Source organism: Rhinoraja longicauda, chromosome 6, assembly GCF_053455715.1.
Source record: "Rhinoraja longicauda isolate Sanriku21f chromosome 6, sRhiLon1.1, whole genome shotgun sequence".
Classification (NCBI taxonomy): domain Eukaryota; kingdom Metazoa; phylum Chordata; class Chondrichthyes; order Rajiformes; family Arhynchobatidae; genus Rhinoraja; species Rhinoraja longicauda.
This window is the reverse complement of record NC_135958.1, coordinates 42,411,956-42,434,877: the sequence shown is the minus strand read 5'-3', so window position 1 is coordinate 42,434,877 and position 22,922 is coordinate 42,411,956. Positions and strand designations below refer to the sequence as shown.

The following is a 22,922-nucleotide window of genomic DNA, read 5'->3' as shown; positions in this document are numbered from 1 at the left end:
AACCAGAGGACATAGTTTTAAGACGAGGAGGAAAATATTTGGTAGGTACCCGAGGGGCAACGTGGAGGGTGACATGTGTGTGGAATGAGTTGCCAGAGGAGGCAGGTACTATAACAACATTTATACGACATTTGGACAGGTACATGGATAGGAAAGGTTGAGAAAGATAGGGGCCAAACGCGGGCACATTGGACTAGTGTAGATGGAGCATCCTGGTCGGCATGGGCAAGTTGTGCTGAAGGGCCTGTTTCCATGCTCTACAACATATTAATCACATGGCACATACCTTCATCTTCCTTCCCCTCATTTTTCAGGAGAAACATATCGGTATATACAATGCCCTTTTCCACATCTTTCTTCACTCGCTACAGGAAGAAAAGATATACAATATAAAACATTTACCATGTTGAAAAAATACAAAATATATATTTTTTAAAGTTGGTAGCTACTTTGAGAAGTTACAATACATGTTAAATGGAGGAGAAAGCTGTTTCTCTCGTTGTTGATTCCCCTACTCTCGGGAAAAAGATGCTGTGTATTTATCCTAGCTATTCCCCTCATGATTTAGAAGATGACCCGTCACCCCCCTACGCACCAAGGAATAAAGTCTTAAGTAATAAAGTCTTAACCTCTCATCCTCCTACACTTCATGGTCCTAGCCTGCCCAGCCTCTCCCTAAAGCTCAGGGCCTTACGCCCTGGCAGCATCCTCATCAATCTTCTCTGCCTTCTTTGCAGCTTAACAATATCTTTCCTACAGTAGGGTGACCAAAACTGAACACAATTCTAAAAATGTGACCTCACCAACATGTTGTACAACTGTAACATCACATCCCAACATCTAACACAGTACCCTGAGTGATGAAGACCTATGGGCAAAAAGCCTTCTTGACCACCCTATCTACCTGTGCCATCACTTTCAATTAACTATGTACCTGCACTCCTAGATCCTTATGCTCTCCAACATTCCCCAAAGCCCTGCCACTCATTGCAAACATTTACTGGACTGATTATATATTCATTGTGCTAGAATTGTGTATCAAGAAATATTTTTATTCCACAGTCCCTGGTCATTAGAAATCCATGATTTATTTTTCCATTTAGATTTAACAATAGTCCTTCCATTAGGCTCTCACCCAGTCTGACAAAGCACTGACTGTAATCACAGAATCCTGTAAAATTCCTGCGCAACTGTTACACATGTAAGCTCCAGGAAAATGTAGAAACAAAGAACGGTGTGGCATGGTGGCGCAGCGGTAGAGTTGCTGCCTTACAGCGAATGCAGCGCCGGATACTCAGGTTCGATCCTGACTACGGGCGCCGTCTGTACGGAGTTTGTACGTTCTCCCCGTGAGTTTTCTCCGAGATCTTCGGTTTCCTCCCACACTCCAAAGACGTACAGGTGTGTAGGTTAATTGACTGGGTAAATGTAAAAATTGTCCCTGGTGTGTGTAGGATAGTGTTAATGTGCGGGGATCGCTGGGCGGCGCGGACTCGGTAGGCCGAAGGGCCTGTTTCCGCGCTGTATATCTAAAAATCTAAAAAAATAACAAATCTAAGAACTGCAGGTGCTGGTGAGACACAAAGTGCTCGAGTAACAACGGGGCAGACTGCATCCTGCAAACGGATGGATTACATTTCAGTCTGAAGGGTCTGGACTCGAAACATAACCCAAACTTTTTCTCAAGAGATGCTGCCTGACCCGCTGAGTTATGCCAGCACTTTGTGACTATCTAAGCTCCTGGAAATTTGGTTTTCCATTTAGTTAATATAACAGTTCCAAATTAATTTTGTTCCTTTTTAATGCTAGTTCCTGCGCCATTCTCAATTAATTTCTCAACCAAACATTGAATTGAAAATGCCCGTCGACATTGGCAAGACACATGGTTCTTTTATTGTGACCAAACAGTGATTTTTCTAACTGTTCACTAAATGTCAGTACCAGAGAATGGCTCTGGTAAATGTAGACGTCTTCTATCCTGAACTGTCAAAATATCTCAGAAATTACTATCATGTTTATTGATAGAATTTCTATGAAAATGTATTAAACATTGAACATGAACACTATTCCTAAATTATAATGCAAAGATGCATATGTTATCTCCACCCAAAATCAAGTTATTGTTAAGCAATACCTTGAGTCCACGAACAACAACTTAATTTAATTTAGTTTAGAGATACAGCACGGAAAAAGGCCCTTCGGCCCACCGAGTCCACACCGACCAGCGATCCCCGCCCTTAACACTATCCTACACACTAGAAACAATGTTACATTTATACCAACACAATTAACCTCCAAACCTGTACGTCTTTGGAGTGTGAGAGGAAATCGAAGATCTCGGAGAAAACCCACGTGGTCAGGGGGAGAACGTGCAAATTCCGTTCAGACAGCACCCGTAGTCATGGAGTCATTGAGTGATACAGTGTGGAAACAGGTCCTTCGGCCCAACTGGCCACACCGGCAACATGTCCCAGCTACACTAGTCCTACCTGCCCACGTTTGGTCCATATCCCCCCAAACCTGTCCTATCCATGTACCTGTCTAACTGTTTCTCAAATGTTGGGATAGTCACTGCCTTAACTACCTCCTCTGGCAGCTTGTTCCATACACCCGCCACCCTTTGTGTGAAAAAGTTACCCCTCATATTCCTATTATGTCTTTTCCCCTTCACCTTAAACCTATGTCTTCCGGTTCTCGATTCACCTACTCTGGGCAAGAGACATTGAGTGATACAGTGTGGAAACAGGTGTGGAATCGATTCATCTCATGATTTTATACACCTCAATAAGATCACCCCTCACCCTCCAGCGCTCCAAGGAATAAAGTTCCAGCCTACTCAACCTCTCTCAACACCTCAGATCCTCTAGTTCAGGCAACATCCTTGTAAATCATCCCTGTACCCTTTCCAGCTTGACAACATCTTTCTTATAACATGGTGCACAGGAACTGAACACAATACTCTAAATGTGGCCTCACCAACATTTCATACATCATACCCATGACCTCCCAACTTCAATACTCAATACTATGACTGATGAAGGCCAATGTGCCAAACGCCTTTTTGGCCACTCTATCTACCTGCGACGCCACCTTCAAGGAACCATGCACCTGCACTCCTAGATCCCTCTGCTCTACAACACTCCCCAGAGCCCTGCCATTCAATTTGTAGGTCCTGCCCATGTTAGAATTCCCAAAATGCAACACCTTACATTTCTCTGTATTAAATTCCATCAACCATTCCTTGGCCCACCTGGCCAATCGATCAAGATCCTGGTTCAATTTTTCACAACCATCTTCACTATCTGCAAAACCACCCACTTTTGTATCGTCAGCAAACTTGCTAATCTTGCCGTGTAGGTTCTCATCCAAATCAGTAGTTGGGGAACAAACCCGGGTCTCTGGCGCTGCAAGGCAGCAACTCTACTGCTACGCCACCATGCAAACTACATTGATTTTGTTGGTCTGAGGTGATTGAAGAGGTGTAAACTGCTGGTTGGAAACAAGGAAAAGCACAATGACTGAGAATAACAAACAGTGAAATGGACACAAGCCACATTTAAGTCATCAACAGTCCTTCTCTCCTGAGATGCTGCCTGACCTGCTGAGTTACTCCAGCATTTTGTGAATAAATACCTTCGAAGAGTGGATAGTGATTTGTAAGGGCTCAAATTACGAATGTGGCCATATGGGTTTTATTGCAGGGGTGTAAAAAAGGTGTAAAGCTCCAGCTCGATTATGTTGCCAGGACATCCTGTTGTCAGCATGGAAGCACGGTTTATGGCTAAGTGCATCCTTTGATATGGGCAACTCGCTTTAAGGCTTTGATGGTTGACCATCCTTTGATTTGGGTAACTGGCTTTAAGGCTTTGATGGTTAGCCATCCTTTGAAGTGTTATGAAGAACATCTTGCCATATGGACTGCCCTTTGTTCCCAAGAAAGAAGAGGTCACGATGGACACAACGGACACGGAGGTCCCGAAAGACACATAAAGATTTATAGGACATTGTAAAACTTGCCATATAAGGTAGCAACGGAAATGTACTGGCACATGTATTAAGGGTATAAAATGTACGTAATTGAGAGCATTCGGAGAGAGAGACTACACTAGCTTCCTGAGCGTTTCTAAACGCTCCAGTTTCTAGACTCTCTCCCACCTGGGTGAGTAGAATAAAGAGGTTAAACGATTTATTCACAAAATGCTGGAGTAACTCAGCAGGTCAGGCAGCATCTCCCGAGATGCTGCCTGACCTGCTGAGTTACTCCAGCATTTTGTGAATAAATCGATTTGTACCAGCATCTGCAGTTATTTTCTTATATATATATAAAGAGGTTAAACGAATTCGGTTGTCTGCCTGTTTTTTCTAATAGGCCACAGACTACAACAGATTCAGTATAGAGACAAAATATTACGGTGGGAAAAGAAAAGAAGTTGAAAGAGGAAAGAGGTGAATACTTGATGGAAAGTATGGAAAGGAACTAAACTGTAGAAAAAACAAATTAAGGAAGTAGGAATTAGAAAGGTTATTAAAAAATGAAAGGAAAACAGAAGAATCTTTCTGAAACAGAAAATCAAATGAATTTCTAGCATGAGCAGGCTAAACGATAGACTTTAAATGCTTCAAACTAACAAACTGTAACCAGAGTTTTATTTTCTATCCATTCAGAATTTGACAGGATTTCCTTTAAATTATCTCTATCATTTGTTCCAGAAATTAATATATAAATGGTTCTCAGCGATCTACCTAGCTGCACAGACCTTTCAAGTAACCAATGTTTCAAGGGGAAGAAGCTTTGATAAAGATGCATGGTGGAGACTACAATCTGCAGTTTTAACAAGGAGCCCCAGATCTCTTGCACCTAATATCTTCAAAGTTGAGCAAGTGAAAATTCCTTTACATATCGCTCACTGGCAAACTCGTGAAATTCCATAAATTGGGAGAGTGGGCAAAGAAGTGGCAGATGGAATACAAAGTGTGGAGTTATGCATTTTTGTAATAGGAATAAAGGCGTAGACTACTTTCTAAATGGGGAGAGAATTCAAAGGGACTTGGGTGTACAGACGCAGTATTCCCAAAAGGTTAATTTGCAAGTCAAATCAGTAGTTAGGAAGGCAAATGCAACACTAGCATTTATTTCAAGAGGACTAGAATATAAAAACAGGGATGTAATGCTGAGAATAAACATAGAAACATAGAAAATAGGTGCAGGAGGAGGCCATTTGGCCCTTCGAGCCAGCACTGCCATTCATTGTGATCATGGCTGATCATCTACAATCAGCAACCTGTGCCTGCCTTCTCCCCATATCCCTTGATTCCACTACAATACAATACAATACAATACAATATATCTTTATTGTCATTGTACAGGGGTACAACGAGATTGGGAATGCGCCTCCCATACGATGCAATAATTTAATTAGCTAGCCCCTAGAGCTCTATCTAACTCTCTTTTAAATTCATCCAGTGAATTGGTCTCCACTGACTTCTGTGGCAGAAAATTCCACAAATTCACAACTCTCTGGGTGAAAAAGTTTTTCTCACCTCAGTTTTAAATGGCCTCCCCTTTATTCTTAGACTGTGGCCCCTGGTTCTGGACTCCCCCAACATTGGGAACATTTTTCCTGCATCTAGCTTGTCCAGTCCTTTTATAATTTTATACGTCTCTATAAGATCCCCTCTCATCCTTCTAAACTCCAGTGAATACAAGCCTAGTCTTTCCAATCTTTCCTCATATCCCTCTATCCCAGGGATTAACCTCGTGAACCTACACTGCACTGCCTCAATAGCAAGGACGTCCTTCCTCAAATGGAGTAGAGAGCAGTTTTGGGGCTCATATCTGAGGAAGTATGTGCTGGTGTTGGAGAGGGTCCAGAGGAGGTTAATCAGAATGATTCCAGGAATGATTAGGTTAACATATGAAGAGTGTTTGACGGCACTGGGCCTGTACTCGCTGGAGTTTACAAGGATGAGGGGTGGACCTCATTGAAACTTACCAAACAGTGAAAGGCCTGAATAGAGTGGATGTGGAGAGGATGTTTCCACTAGTAGGAGGGTCTACGACCAGAGGCCACAGCCTCAGAATAAAAGGACATACCTTTAGAAAGGAGATGAGGAGGAATTTCTTCAGACACAAGGTGGTGAATCTGTGGAATTAAGTGCCGCAGAAGACTGTGGAGGCCAAGTCGATGGATATTTTTAAGGTGGAGATTGATAGATTCTTGATTTGTACAGGTGTCAAGGGTTATGGGGAGAAGGCATGAGAAAGGGGTTGAGATGGAAAGATAAGCCATGATTAAATGATGGAGTAGACTTGATGGGATGAATGGCCTAATTCTGTTCCTAAAACTTATGAACTGGCTCTTGCTTATTTAGATATAGCAAAATCATTAGAAATTAACAAACTCATCAGGAAGGCTGGCTCTGTCCTGGGGAAGAGTTGGATTCATGGGAGGTGGTTTTGGATGAGAGGATGCTCCTCAAACTGGACAATACATCTCACCCCCTCCATGACACACTAGTCGAGCTGAGGAGTACCTTCAGCAACAGACTGGTTCCACCAAGATGCAGTACAGAACACCATAGGACATCCTTCTTCCCTGTGGCTATCGAATTGTACAACTGACTGACTCTCCTCCCCCCTCCTCAAATCTTTGCACATCGCCAATCCTTTCCACTCATCACTTTAATTTCATGTTTCATGTATTTTTTTAAAAATGACTGTTGGCAGATCAATTTCCCTCCTGGGATGAATAAAGTTCTATTGTATCGTAGAACTAATTTAACAAGATGGATGGAAGAGGAGTTAGGCCTCCTGCTGAAGGTGAGCTCATAAAGCAGTTAGAAATGGGCAGATAGATGTTGTGGGCATCACGGAATACTGGCTGAAAGAGGATCAGAACATCAAAGGATAAACATCCCATCAGAAGATGTAGAATCCTTGTGGGTAGAGTAAATAAACTGCAAGGGTAAAAAGACCCTGATGGGAGTAATATACAGGCCCTCAAATAGCAGCATGGATGTCGAGTGCAAGATGTAAGAGAGGCAATGTTACAGTGGTCATGAGGGATTTCAATATGCAGGTAGACTGGAACATCAGGTTGGTACTGGGTCCCAAGAGAAGGAATTTGTAGAATGCCTAAGAGATGGCTTTTTAGAGCTTTGGTGTTGTGCAATGAATCAGATTTGATTACTGAGCTTAAAGTGAAGGAAACCTTCGGAGGCAGTGATCATCATCTATATTCTAAAACTCTCGTTTGTTTGTTTGTTTGTTTGTTTGTTCCTGAACTACAGCCAAAACGGCACACGATAGCGCGACAATTTTAGGCCCACCTTACTCACCGTCGTCCCTTTGGTGCCAATGGAAGAAGTTCCATTGAAATCGGTTATATTTTTAAAGTTATTCACATTTTAAAGTTTAAATCTATCTCCCAGGGAGGGAGGGAGGATAAGGGAGGTTGAGCGGGATGGAGTGGGGGGGGGAGGGGAAGGAGGGAGAGGAGGGAGGGGAGGAGGGAGGATAAGGGGGGTTGAGTGGGATGGAGTGGGGGAGAAGGGAGGATAAGGGGGGTTGAGGGGATGGAGTGGGGGAGAGGAGGAGGGGGAAGGGGGGAGGGGGGGAGGGGGGGAGAGGGTGCTGCACCAATGCAGGAGAGGTTTGGGCCCAACGGCTCCACTTGGTCTAGTAATACGATAGAATTCAACCTGTAGTTTGAAGGGGAGAAGCCAAGATCAATTGTATAGTATTACAGGTGAGTATAGGTAACATGAGGGAGGAGATGGATAAAGTTGCTTGGAAGGGGACCATGGCAGGAATGCTGGTGCAGCAGCAATGGAAGGAGCTTCTGGGAGTCATTCAGAAGACGCAAGACATTTTCATCCTAAAGAGGAAGAAACATACTAATGGGAGAATAATGCAAGCATGGCTGACGAAGGAAGTCAAATACAGCATAAAAGCAAAAGATAAAATAAAATAAAAGCAAAAGCATAAAAGCAGATATGATGGTAAAAATTAGTAGGAAGCTAGAGGATTGGGAAGCATCTGTTAAGATTTCCGGTGAGAGCAGGAAGAATTCAAAAGGCAAATCTCACAGTGGGTAAATCCCATCTGTTGCGATTTGCAGCAAAAGCAGGAGGAATGGAAAAGTCAAGACTCTCAGTTGGTAAGTCATCTCTTGGGATTTACAGCGAGAGGGGGGAGGATTTAAAAGGCAAATCTCATAACTCGGCTAACAAACAGCTGCCAATAAAAGGGAGGTAAGCTTAACTGGAGTAGCTATAGTAAAAGTGGCCAGCGTAAGAGTGGGACATTGAGGCTTAGGCTGAAGAGATAGAGTCAGAGTCATACAGCGTGGAAACTGGCCTTTTGGCCCAACCTGCCCACGTCAACCAACATGCCCCATCTACACCACTCCCACCTGCCCGTGCTTGGCCCATAACCCTCTACCCATCCCAGCCATGAACCTGTCCAAATGTCTCTTACACATTATGATCTTCAGTACCTCCTCAACGATAATACTGACTGCCCTCAAGACACTTCCATTGACTGCCCCAAGTATCTCCAGTATCTTTTTCCACGGTAAAAACAGAGGAGAAATACTCATTGAGAACCGCGCCCATCTCCAGTGGCTCCACACAGAGTTGACTGTTTTGATTCCTGAGGGGTCCCATTCTCTCTCTGGATACCTTTTTACCCCTTTATGAATGTAAAATCTCTTGGGGTTATCCTTAATGTTATCTGCCAGAGCTATCACCTGTCCCAATTGCCCTACTGATTTCCTTTTTTGCGTGCTATCTGTTTTAACTATCCTAACCATCTTAAACCAATTAGAATGGTGGTTACTGGTTCCAAAAGTCTCATGCACGAACATCCCATCCACTTGCCCCGCCTAATTTCCCAGGACTAGATCAAGTGTCCCGTGAAGGGCCCACTACTATTTACAGAGGAAACTTTTCTGAACATAATTAGACAAATTCTGGTCCATCTCAACCTTTGGCACTAGGACATTCCCAATCAATATTGGGAAAGTATCTGTACAATGCGTATAGCTCGATTGTTATCATGTATTGTCTTTCCGATGACTGGTTAGCATGCAGCAAAAGCTATTCACCGTACCTGGGTACACATGACAATAAACTAAACTCAAACTCAAGCTAAAATCCCTAATAAAACAACCTTATTAGTACTGCAGCTTCCTATAATCTCCTGGCATATTTACTCTTCTAACTCGCGTTGACTATTTGGGGGCCATTCCCAACAAGGTGATCTTCCCTTTCATGTTTAAGAAGGAACTGCAGATGCCGGTTTAAACCGAAGATAGACACAAAAAGCTGGAATAACTCAGCAGGACAGGCGGCATCTCTGGAGAGAAGACTGAAGAAGGGTCTCAACCCGAAACGTCACCCATTCTTTCTCTCTAGAGATGCTGCCTGTCCCGCTGAGTTACTCCAGCTTTTTGTGTCTATCATCCCTTTCTTGTCTCTCAGCTCCACCCATACAGCCTCAGTGGACGATCCATCAATAATGTCACCTCTGGCCACTGCCGTGACATCCTCCTTAATCAATGTCAACACCCCCTCCTCTTTTACCCTGACCTCTGTCTCTACTGAAGCTCCTGTATCCTGGAACATGAGCTACCAGTCCTGTCCATCCCTTAACCAGGTTTCAGTGATGGCTACAATGTCCCAGTCACATGTACCTATCCATGCCCTGAGTCCACCTGCCTTGCCTGTCAGGCCTTTCGCGTTAAAATAAGTGCAATTCAAACCACCTGGTCTTCCTCGCTCCCTGCCTTTCCCTATTCTGTCGACAGAACTTTCCTCACCCTCCATACCAACTTCCAGCTTTTTGGTCCTGTATCAGATCCCACCCCCCGCCAATCACGTTTAAATCCATCCATTTCATTTACAGAGTGTGGGAGCTTGGATTGCTTTGCCTGGGGTGGTGGTGGAGGCAGATGCAATAACAGCATTTGAGGCTTTTAAATAGGCAGGTAAAAGTGCAAGGAATAGAGGGATAGAGATTATGTACAGGTAGATCAGATCAGTTTAACTTAGCATTATGTTCAGCACAAACATTTGGACAGACGGACCCATTCCTGTACTGTTCTACATTAAACCCTTGAGCCTGTTACATTGATATTCCCTGGACTATTTTATGCTCAACTGAACAAATGGAAGAGACTCAGAAGTGAATAAATTACCTGCTTTGAGTAGCCTCCGTAAATTACTATGTTGCCATCAAGTGTGGAGGCCATCTGACAGCCTGAACGAGGGCAAGGACCAGTCCCAGATGGGCACACCTTTGTCCATGTAAATTTATCCAGGTTAAAGGAGTAAACATCATTATAATACACAAAATCCCTGAAACACAAATAAATGCTATTCAGCCCCTCTATCTAAATAATAAGCAGTTAACCATTTTAATGTACTGTATTACACTCCATTTGTATTTATTATTGCAGTAGAGATAAATGTGAATTCTACCTTGAAAATAAAGTTTTGTAAATATCATGATTAGGAAATAATGAAAATGAAAACAACCAATAGCTACATAAATGAAAAATTAAGAAATTATTTTCATAAAAGTAAAAAATGCAACATGATTCATTGAACTGACTGTAACAAGGTTTTGTGAACTTCAACTTGTGATATTGCAATTACTACAAAAGACATTTAATATCATTCAAATGAAAGAAAAATAATGCAATACTTCTGTGAAACAGAAATTATTTCATAACTTGGTATTTTCACATCTGCTGATGACTAAATCAATTATACCTATCATTGTAAGAGTGATTTGATTCCTATTGCACAATGTTAATAACTTCCATACTTCTCAATTATCCAGATATATCCAGGAATATGCAAAGTTTTCATCTTTTTTCCAGTTTTGTTAGATTGCTCCAATTTGGGAGTTTCCAAATTTTTAAGTATTTAGGGTTTTTTAAAAACAGATATACAAATATCTCCTTATCATCCAAGTAAGTGGCTTCTTTATAATGGACGATATAGATTGTGCTTATTTTTAAACACTCTTCCCAATTAAAGAAAGTGGTACATTATACTTTGGCGCAACTTTAAGATGTAACTTATGAACCATGAAAACATGATTACGTCTTCAGGTATTTGATTCAGAAGAGAAAATAGTCCAAGTGACAAAGCATCAGTAAGAATGAATGATTAGTGTGATATTAAAACAAACATTAAAAACAGTTCTAAAATTACCACCTCAAAAAGACTTTCAATTGAAAGCCAGTCACATATTGATCCAGCATCAATCACATGCATAGTCATCGTGAAATACAACAGTGCAGTCTGCAGAAGGGTCCCAACCCAAAATGTCACCTATCCACGTTCTCCAGAGATACTGTCTGACCCAGAGTTACTCCAGCATTTTGCAGGGGTTTGTTTGTAAATCATCATCTGCAGTTTCATGTCGACAGTGCTGTCATATTGTGTTAAGCAAATTCTTAAAACATTTTTTTTAACTGCATAATGCACAAATTAAGTATGTCATTAAATGAAACTGCCAGGGGTTCCAAGATTCAGCAGAGGGCAAATACACAGCAACATTGCCCATGTCAAGCAAAAAAAAAACAGGGATCCTCAAAGATCCTAAAAGAAATTTCCACGCATGTAGTACATCCATCAGAGAACACCTACAAGCCTTGGTCAGGCCCAAACTGGAGTATTGTGGAGCTGTATGGGATCCTTTCAATAACAACAAGATCACCCTGGAGAAAGTACAACGCCAAGCAGCTCGCTTTGTATGTAATGACTACAAGCGCAAATCAAGCGTGAACAAAATGCTGACTTCTCTCGGATGGGTCACCCTAGAGCTCCGCAGAATCAGGCTAGCACTGATTGCAATTTAGAAGGAGATTCACAAAATCACGTCATCAAATCTTCCATCATCCCAGAGCACCAACCGCCATGAAACAAGACAAAATACATCATCTACATCCCTACATCATCAATTCGCTAAATTTCAATAAACTTTGCTATCAATATGCCCTTTACCCAAGGACGATAAGGGAATGGAATATGTCACCACCCAACACACGTGCCGCTCCCGATATTCAGTAATTTAAAAAGGGGATTGAGCAACTAGATCTCCTCAACTTGGTCAAACAGGCCCACTTCAAAATTTAATCACTACTCTACTCACTCCGACCTGCGCGAGAGAACCACATATGAGGTGGTTGCGCAGTAATCAACCAGAACCAGAAAGATGCTGCTATTATAACCATCTTTGAGAAAGGAGATAAAAAGAGGGTTCTCCCTACTGACTGCCACAAGGAAAGTCGTTGTAGTGTTTTCCTCAACGACCTTTTATGACAATAGACAATAGGTGCAGGAGGAGGCCATTCGGCCCTTCGAGCCAGCACCGCCATTCAATGTGATCATGGCTGATCATTCTCAATCAGTATCCCGTTCCTGCCTTCTCCCCATACCCCCTGACGCCGCTATCCTTAAGAGCTCTATCTAGCTCTCTCTTGAATGCATTCAGAGAATTGGCCTCCATTGCCTTCTGAGGCAGTGAATTCCACAGATTTACAACTCTCTGACTGAAAAGGTTTTCCCTCATCTCCATTCTAAATGGCCTACCCCTTATTCTTAATCTGCTGATCAAGGTGTGATCCTGACTACCTATAGGGACAATGGACATGACTGGGAAAATGCAGGGAGCGACAACAACACTGTTTGTGGTCTTTCTTTTAACCTTTGACCGAGTTAAGCAAGACACAATATGGAGAATACAGTTTAGTTTATTATCATGTGTCCAGTGAAAAGCTTTTGTTACGTGTTATCCAGTCAGTGGAAAGGCTATACATAATTACAATTGAGCCATTTGCAGTGTATAGATACATGATAATAGAATAAAGTTTAGTGCAAGGTAAAGCCAACAAAGTGCGATCAAGGATAGTCCGAGGATCACCAATGAGGTAGATAGTAGTTCAGGACTGCTCTCTGGTTGTGGTAGGATGATTCAGTTGCCCGATAACAGCTAGGAAGAAACTGTCCATGAATCTGGAGGTGTGCGTTTTCATACTTGAATATCTTTTGCCTGATGGGAGAGGGGAGAAGAGGGAGTGGCCAGGGTGCGACTCGTCCTTGATTATGCTGCTGGCCTTGCCGAGGCAGCGCGAGGTGTAGATGAAGTCAACAGAAGTGACGTTGGTTTGTGTGATGGTCTGGGCTGCGTCCACAATTCACTGCAAAACCTTGCGGTCACGCATGGAGCTGTTCCCAAACCAAGCTGTGATGCATCCTGATAAAATGCTTTAAGGTGTACCTGTGGTTTTGGTGAGAGTTGTAGGGGACATATCAAACTTCCTAAGCTTTCGAAGGATGTATAGCCGTTGGCGTGCTTTCTTGGTGCGTTGCTTCAATATGGGTGGTCCAGAAGCTGTTGGTGATATTGACTCCAAGGAATTTGAAGTTTTCATTGTCTCGAATCTGGTGGCCCTGCCCACTAAAATATCTCTCCATTCTGTAAATGCCATACAAACTTGGACTCTAGCCAACAGGCCCACCATCAGACCCAATAACAGTGCCAACTAGGATCAAGCAAGGCTGCTGGAATGTCATCCCTCTACTCAATCTTTCTCATCGAAATGTTACGCTTCAAATTGGAAAACATTCAACTCAACTTCAACATTCAACTCAACTTGAAAAACCAGGTCAACCCAAGTTTGGTCATCTAGCTATAGTAGGCAGCCAGAACTTGTAACTAGCACACTAGAAAGCCTGGAACCGTCAGTTCACTCACTTAGAGTGGATAAGAGAATTGACTTAGTGTTTTTTATAGTTCTATGGGAATGCCATGACTGTACAAAGTGGAGTAGGAACATCCAGGATGGCACTAAAAACCTTGAATCTTTGTCAGGACCATGTGGAAGCACAGTGAAAATGGCAGATGTAGCACATCAACATCCATTCTGGTTTTTACTTCACCAGTAGATTCAATTATGTCTGAGATACAAAGTTAGGATTATGAAACCAGACAAAACCCCCTCAAAATTCAAAATTAAAGAAAGCTTGATGATTTTTTCAATGTAAATGTGAAATAATAATTATTAAAAACAGTTATTACCTTGTACTTTCATGGAATCCACCAAACACTAAGATATGTCTCTTACAAACAGCCATACGATGTCCACTTCTCCCCGATGGTCCTCCAGTCACCCTTTTAATAATAATACATGTTAAATCTCAGTTAAATAATCACAAAGCACAGTAAAGCCAACAGATCCTTAATAGATTCAATAAAGCCAGTTATGCAGTGTATGCAACAGCCCTCAGGTCCACTGGGTCTCTGTTGGCCTTCATGCCTATCTACACTAATCCACTTGCCTAAATACACTTCATATCACACCATAGTTTGCACATTCAAGTCCAGGCCAGCCCTGGGTTACCAATGCCCAATTCATGGATAGATCCCTCCATATGTGAACAAACTCCTACAATGTAATTAAAAGGACAAAAGGACAAAAGGAAAATACAATTGTTTCTACAAAACGATAGAACTAGGTTCTTCACTTCACTTTTAGTCATTATTTTTTCTTAACAGTTTTATGTGCTTTTGATGGGATTCATTTCAATACTGTGGAGCTATGGTTACCACATTGAGTGCTTTTGTGCATTTTTCACTTTATGAACAAAATATGCCTGCAAAAAGGAACGCTTTCATTACTCAGAGACTACCGCCCTCTGGCTGCTGAAGTGACAGCGGAATGTGCAGTCCGCCCCAGTCCTATGAGCACCGTTCTCTCATGAGCAGCGGAAGGGGTTTTAAAGCAGCTGGGAATGGAGAGTTGCTGGTCCCAAGCCTGCCTCCAGCAGCACTGGTCCAGGAGCAACTCCATGGATGGGCTCTGAGATCTGCATGGTTCCGGTCCCTGGCCAGGCGGCTGTGGGGGAAGAGGGGCAGTGACTGAGCCTGGCACGTGGAATGACGGTGGCAGCGGCGGACGGAAGGAAGGAATTGTCGATGCTGGGGGTTTAACTTCCCGCAGCCTCGGGAGGTGCTCCGGGTCGGCTGCCGGAAGCCCAGGGCACAGAGGCCGAGGGTGGGCCGGAGGCCAGGCTGATGTTGAGGTGGAGTAGCAGAGTGGACCGCTGCAGGCCCTGAGCAGCCCGAGGCCGAGCGCACGGATCAGATGCGGCCTGCAGCTGCATGTAGCAGTGATAGAGGATATCAACACATCGCCTGGACAGGACGATCCCAACAACTCCAAACCAGTGCCGCTCCCAGGATAACAGGCCTTTGTCCAAGTTAAGACTCTTAACATTTAAAAAAACTTTGGACTTGAATGGTACAAGATGATACCTGAAACATGGCTATTCTTGTGTGTTGATAATGTACTACACAGTCTGAGCCTCGTGTATTTAGTATGACTGTGCCTAACATATAGCAGTATTGTCACTGAACTGTTTCCAAAAATAAATGTCACTGTACTTAGGTACCCGACAACAAAGTGCCAATGAACCTGTACCTGTCCAGATGCCTGTTAAACATTGTTACTGGTCCTGCCTCCATTCCCACCTCTGGTAGATCATACCAGACCCACCTACCCTACATCCGACAGCTGTCATGTTCTTGAACCAACCTGCACAACCTGATACTAACGTCTTGCTTTTTCTGAATAGTCACGAGGAAAAAAAACTTTCACTAAATGGTAGGATAGATGTAATTTAAGAATAACTTGTTTTTTGTGGGTTATCTCACATCTGTGCCCATGATGACTTAGACGAAGGGATTAAAAGTACCATTAGCAAATTTGCAGATGATACTAAGTTGGGGGGTAGTGTGAATTGTGAGGAAGATGCAATAAGGCTGCAGGGTGACTTGGACAGGTTGTGTGAGTGGGCGGATACATGGCAGATGCAGTTTAATGTAGGTAAGTGTGAGGTTATTCACTTTGGAAGTAAGAATAGAAAGGCAGATTATTATCTGAATGGTGTCAAGTTAGGAGGAGGGGGAGTTCAACGAGATCTGGGTGTCCTAGTGCATCAGTCAATGAAAGGAAGCGTGCAGGTTCAGCAGGCAGTGAAGAAAGCCAATGGAATGTTGGCCTTCGTAACAAGAGGAGTTGAGTATAGGAGCAAAGAGGTCCTTCTACAGTTGTACCGGGCCCTGGTGAGACCGCACCTGGAGTACTGTGTGCAGTTTTGGTCTCCAAATTTGAGGAAGGATATTCTTGCTATGGAGGGCGTGCAGCGTAGGTTCACTAGGTTAATTCCCGGAATGGCGGGACTGTCGTATGTTGAAAGGCTGGAGCGATTGGGCTTGTATACACTGGAATTTAGAAGGATGAGGGGGGATCTTATTGAAACATATAAGATAATTAGGGGATTGGACACATTAGAGGCAGATAACATGTTCCCAATGTTGGGGGAGTCCAGAACAAGGGGCCACAGTTTGAGAATAAGGGGTAGGCCATTTAGAACGGAGATGAGGAAGAACTTTTTCAGTCAGAGGGTGGTGAAGGTGTGGAATTCTCTGCCTCAGAAGGCAGTGGAGGCCAGTTCGTTGGATGCTTTCAAGAGAGAGCTGGATAGAGCTCTTAAGGATAGCGGAGTGAGGGGGTATGGGGAGAAGGCAGGAACGGGGTACTGATTGAGAGTGATCAGCCATGATCGCATTGAATGGCGGTGCTGGCTCGAAGGGCTGAATGGCCTACTCCTGCACCTATTGTCTATTGTCTATTGTCTATTGATGCTGCTGCAAGCAAAATATTCATTGTATTCTGCACCTTACTGTACTTATGACAACTGTACGTACGACAATATACTCAACCTAACTTGAATTGATACAAAAGATTTATCCTTCAGATCCCCTTTAAACCTTCTCCCTGTCCCCTTAAAACCAATAGCTCTGGTTTTTGAGATACCCCGACCATGGTAAACAGCCCCAGGCTGCCTACCCTCTCTCAGCCTCTCATACTTTTATACATCTCTATTGTCAGCTTTACTCCAGGGAAAACTGACTAAACCTATTCTATCTCAATATAATTCAAGCTCTCCAACCTATGCAGACTCATGTGAAGGCACAAGAGACTGCAGTCTTGTGTGAAGGCACAAGAGATTGAAGATGCTGGAATCTTGAGCAAAAAACAAATTGCTGGAGGAAATCAGCTGGGCAGATAGCATCTGTGGAGGGAAATTTAAAGATAACATTTCAGAACAGGACCTTTTTTCAGAGACTGCCTTATCTGCTGAGTTCCTCCAGCAGTTTGTTTTACTTCCCTGGGTACCCTTGTTGCCATTTGTAGGGAACTACATCAAGTCAAGTCAAGTTTATTTGTCACATACACATACACATACACGATGTGCAATGAAATGAAAGCGGCAATGCCTGCGGATTGTGCACAAAAAAGAATTAGTTACAGCATATAAATAAAGTTAATAAAGTTAATATAGTGTAGACAAAATTTAGTCCCTGGAGTTATAAAAGTTGACAGTCCTGATGGCCTGTGGGAAGAAACTCCGTCTCATCCTCTCCTCAGCGTGACAGTGGAGGCGTTTGCCTGATCGTAGCATCTGGAACAGTCCGTTACTGGGGTGGCAGGGGTCCCTCATAATCTTGCTTGCTCTGGATCTGCACCTCCTGATGTATAGGTCCAGCAGGGGGACGAGTGTAGTTCCCATGGTGCGTTCTGCCAAACGCACTACTCTCTGCAGGGCCATCCTGTCCTGGGCAGAGCTGATCCCAAACCAGACTGTAATGTTGCCGGACAGGATGCTCTCTACAGTCCCAGAGTAGAAGCTTGTACTCCTAGGTCTCGTTGTTCAATAATACTCGCCAGGGCCCTACCATACACTGTGTACATCCAGTCCTGGCTTACTTTTGTAAAATGCTTCATTTTGTACTTGTCTGAGTTAAATTGCATCTGTCATTCCAACACCCCCTTTTCCAATTGATCACGATCCTGCCGTAACCTTTACAAGCTTCTTTACTGCCCTCTCTTCCACCGATTTCTGTACAATCTACAACGTTACTAATCATGCCACCTACATTCTCATCCAAATCATTAGCATGCATGACAAACAACAGAGGACCCTGTGGCACATCAGTGATCACGGGCTTTCAATCTGAGAAACAACACTGCACTACCACCTGTGTAGGAAGGAACTGCAGATGTTGGCTTAAAACGAAAATGGACACAAAAAGCTGGAGTAAGTCAGTGGGTCAGACAGCATCTCTGGAAAATCAAATTCATGAGACATGATTTCACATGCACAAAGTCACAGTGACTTTACCAAATCTGTCCTTGCTTAGTTTAGTTTGGAGATACAGCAGGGAAACAGGGTCCTTCCCCCCCTCCTCCCGTAGTATATCACCTGTGACTAATGGAGTGTTACAAAAATGTCCTCCCTCCATCCCCTTAACTTCCTTGGGTACATCTGGATGGGCCCGGGGACTTAATCACCTTCTGTATTGCAGGACCTCCAACACTTCCTCTTACATAATGGTCCAGAATATCACTTCCTTTCTCCAAACGCATTAACTTCCATGTACTGCATCATGGTAAATGTAGAAGAAAAGTATTCACTTTAAACCCCTGTCCTACTTCGGCGATATTTTTGAGGCGACTACAGGCGACTAGGTTGTGGCCACATGGTTGTCGTGGTGACGCCTGTACGGTCGTGAGTCGTCTCCTCAGTCGCCCAAAGAGTCTTTCTGGTCGCCGCTGGATTTTCAGAATGTTGAAAATTTATCGGCGACAGTGGATTTGACGCCAATAAGCGTAGCTTGACGTCTCCTGACGTCGGTGCGGTTGTAGGTTGTCGCCAGGTGACGTAGGTTGTCGTCGGTGCTGACTTCGGTGAATTCCACTGGCGACTATCTACGTCAACCTACGTCAACAGGTACCGGCGTCAAAAGCGGAGGTCAAAATGACGTGAATTGCCTTCAGTTGTCGCCGACAGGGTCGTAGCTTGTCGCGGGTGGACGTCGGTTGACTTCGGTTGACGCTGTGTGGTCGTTGGTTGTCGCTTGTGTGGTAGTAGGTTGTCGCCTGTGTGGTCGTAGGTGGACGTCCTAAGTCGCGACTATTGGGTCACCGGTTGACAGTAGCTTGACGTCGACTAGGTGGTAGGTTGTTGTAGCTTGTCATAGACATTGTCGTGGGGGGGGGTCCAGTCTCCGGTTTTTCGGCGACCTGCTACGACTGACAGTCGTTGGCAGTCGCCAAAAATAAATAAAAAATGGCCTAAGTGGATAGGCCCTTATTACCAGACTAATTTCCCATGTCTCCATCTGTAGAAAAGGTTTTGATTCAGGGGGCTCTCTCCTTAGCTCCATTTTACTCTTAATATACTAATAAAACCTTTTAGAATTATCATCTTTATCTGACTGGGATTGTTCACAGAACCTTTCTGTCCTCCTAATGTTCTTTTGATGGTTTACTCCTACATTCCTTATATTCTTCAAGGGACCCAATTGATCCCAGCTGCTTTTCCTTGACATATACCACCTCTTCTTTTCAGACCAAACCCTCAATATCCCTTATCAACTATCGACAACTCAACACACAAGATTCAGTTCTACAATGGATCTTCATAGGAGGCAGCCTGATTTTTTTAATATGAAGAGTTATATTAATGCAAAGTATCATTTCTTGACTATAATAGCAAGTATCAAAAGCAAAACCATTAAATAACAAAAGAAAATACACAGTAATAATATTTTTCACAAGGTGACAACTACTCTTCCCAGCAGTAGTAAATTTTAGTTTAGATTAAAGATAGAATGTGGAAGCATGCTTTCGGCCCACCACTGCAACTCCCTATACACTGGAATCAGCCAATCTTCCCTGTCTCGCCTGCAACTGGTCCAAAATGCCGCAGCGAGACTCCTGACGGGTACCCGTAAAAGGGACCACATCACCCCGATTCTGGCCTCTCTCCACTGGCTCCCTGTACGGTACAGAATCAACTTCAAGCTCCTCCTATTCACGTATAAAGCCCTAAATGGACACTCCCCCCCCACATCAAAAATCTTCTAACCCCCCTCTCTAACTCCAGGTCCCTCAGGTCGGCTGACTTGGGGCTACTCACTATCCGCGGTCTAGGCTTAAGCTCAGGGGTGACCGCGCTTTTGCGGTTGCAGCTCCTAGACTGTGGAACAGCATCCCTCTCCCCATCAGAACTGCCCCCTCCATCGACTCCTTTAAGTCCAGGCTCAAAACCTATTTCTACTCCCTAACGTTTGAGGCTCATTGAGGAGGCGCTGTGAACTGTTTGCGTGCTACTGTATGTTTCATTTTTTTTCCCATTGGAACCTAATCAGATGTACAGCACTTTGGTCAACGTGGGTTGTTTTTAAATGTGCTATACAAATAAAATTGACTTGACTTGACTTGACCGTCAAAGCAGACCATCGATCACACATTCACACAAGTTCTATGTTCTCATCCAATTCCTACACACTTGGAACAATTTACAGAGGGCAGTTAACATCTTTGGGATATGGGAGGAAACCAGAGCACCTGGAGGAAACCCACGCTGTCACAGGAACAACATGCAAACTCCACACAGTCAGCACCGGAGGTCAGGATCGAATCCGGGTCTCTGGTGTGAGGCAGCAGCTCAACCACAATTGCCAATTTGACATTTCTTGCAAAGAGGACAATATAACAATGTTGGTGTATCTCACCCATGCTCCTGCAGCATGGTTGAACATGAAAAACACAGCAGCAACAACAAAGCAAAATGGTTAGATTATTCATATCATAAACTAAATAATATGGTTACCATTTAAAGTTGCAAAGAGATCTTTTCTAAAGTGTAACCTGAAAAGCTCTTCAGCGAGTAGTCCATAGAGCTCAGAGGACCATCGGAACACAGCTACCAGCCTTGGAGGGCATCTACAACACACGATGCCTCAGAAAAGCCACCAGCATCCACAAAGACTCCGCACATCCCTGCAACAGTCTGTTCGAACTTCTACCATCGGGCAGACGATACAAGGCCTTCTACGCCCGCACCTCCAGACTCAGGAACAGCTTCATCCCCAGGGCCATAGCTGCTATGAACCGGTCCTGCTGAGCCGGATGGTCACATCACAGTGAACCGGCACAGATCTACTTGCACTTTATTCTGTTTTAAAACTGTTACAATTTGGTTCATTGGGTTGTTTAAATTAATACTGACTAGCTAATTAATTTATTGCATCGTATGGGAGGCGCATTCCCAATCTCGTTGTACCCCTGTACAATGACAATAAAGATATATTGTATTGTATTGTATTGTAAATATTTCCTGCAGATATACACAAATCTCCCTATGTATGTTTTGCTGTTTGTTTCCACCCAAAATCATTCATGCATATTCAGTAAATGTTTAGCTACAACACTGCAACCAAAGAGGCTTATTGGAAACTAATGCCCTCGTGCAAAGAGTTCCTGTTGGAAAGAATGATGCCACCAAGGGGCATGATTTCCGCTACTCGATATTTATAGCATGAATATGAATGATGTTATTTACAAAAATGTTTACAATCTTGTTGTAAATAACAAATAGCTTCAATCATTTACACTTAGTTACACATTTTAAGAAAATAAAACTGTTTATTCGCATGTAAAATATTATAAAATGTGGAAGGTTTGTCTTTTCAGTTTTAACAGATTTACTCAACTCCAAAATATCAGCTTCTGTCCAATGTGCACCACCCCCGCTTTTGCACATATTTGCCTACAAATTTAATCAATTTAACATTTTAAAAGGCCTAACAGTACATGAACCAACATCCTCGAATTAGGCAACACTTGGAATCATTTCTGGGTGAAATAGTACCAATCAGAACACCGAAGAAGCCAATTCAAGGGACAAACTACATAACAGCTGATTTCAGGGGTACATGTCACTATTTGCTCAGTGCCCATTTCTTCCCTTAAGTGATTCCTTTAAATTGGTGCAGGGAGCTACGAGCTAAAACATATGCAAATCTAGACAGAAACAAACACCTGCTGAGATCATCAAATGAAAGCAATTTAAAGGGTTCCCATCTGACATCAACGTGTTTCCTACATTAGTGCTTCTTAAACTGGTGAATGGTTCACCCAAGGATGAATGAAATTATTTTGCGGTGAATGAAATGAGAGGGGTGAATGAAGGGTGAATGACTTAATGTATATAAAATTATGCACAAGGGATAACAAGAAAATTTAGTCGAGGGTGAATGAAATTTTGTGATACTCAAGGGTGAATGACATTGAAATAGTTTAAGAAGCCCTTTCCCACATCACTGAACAGTCTCAGTTTGTAAAGCTCATGACAACTGACAACTCATTGGATCTAAAGACTAGAACTCACTTTCCAACAGTAGTTTCACCACAAGGACAACAGTGATTCAAAGCATTGCTCACCACCATTTTTAAAGGTCAATTGCAAAGGCGAATAAATGCTGACCTTGCCAGCACTGCCCAGATTCAAAAAGAATAAATAAAGATTAAAAAACATGAAGAGTTTTACATGCAGTTTCCATCAGGAAACACTATGTTTTAACACATCATTCAGGGTGTGAATCACGCTCATGTTATTTTGTACAACGTTTTGGCCAATCTGGGAAATGTATTTGCTGCACACCATCATGCAATGGGGTTTGAGCTAAAATGGGTTTTCTGCTAACAACCCCTCTGTCGAGCAAACAGGCTCACTTAGAAAAACAATTTATTTGGAAAATAATTTGACTCACTTGAAAGTACCGGTAGCTCACAAGGTCTCAGATCATGCAGCCTTAAGTACATATATGGGCCACACAGTGGCACAGCTGGTAAGTGGTTGCTTCACAGCGCCAGAAACCTGGTTCAATCCTGCCCTCGGGTGTTGTCTGTGTGGAGTTTGCATGTTCTCCCTGTGGCTGCGTGGGTTTCCTCTGGGTGCTCTGGCTTTCTCCCACATCCCAAAGACATATG

General features: G+C 43.2%; 1 protein-coding gene across 1 annotated transcript in view; it reads right to left on the bottom strand.

The window, feature by feature from the left end:
- The window catches only part of klhdc4 (kelch domain containing 4), an 86,198-nt gene that overhangs the window by 18,381 nt on the left and 44,895 nt on the right, over positions 1 to 22,922 (bottom strand). Inside the window, exons 6-8 of the mRNA XM_078400872.1 lie at positions 14,096 to 14,188; positions 10,200 to 10,359; positions 287 to 365 (exon numbers count right to left, since the gene is read on the bottom strand). Coding sequence (XP_078256998.1) covers positions 287 to 365; positions 10,200 to 10,359; positions 14,096 to 14,188 — 332 coding nt within the window. The remainder of the gene's footprint in view (positions 1 to 286; positions 366 to 10,199; positions 10,360 to 14,095; positions 14,189 to 22,922) is intronic.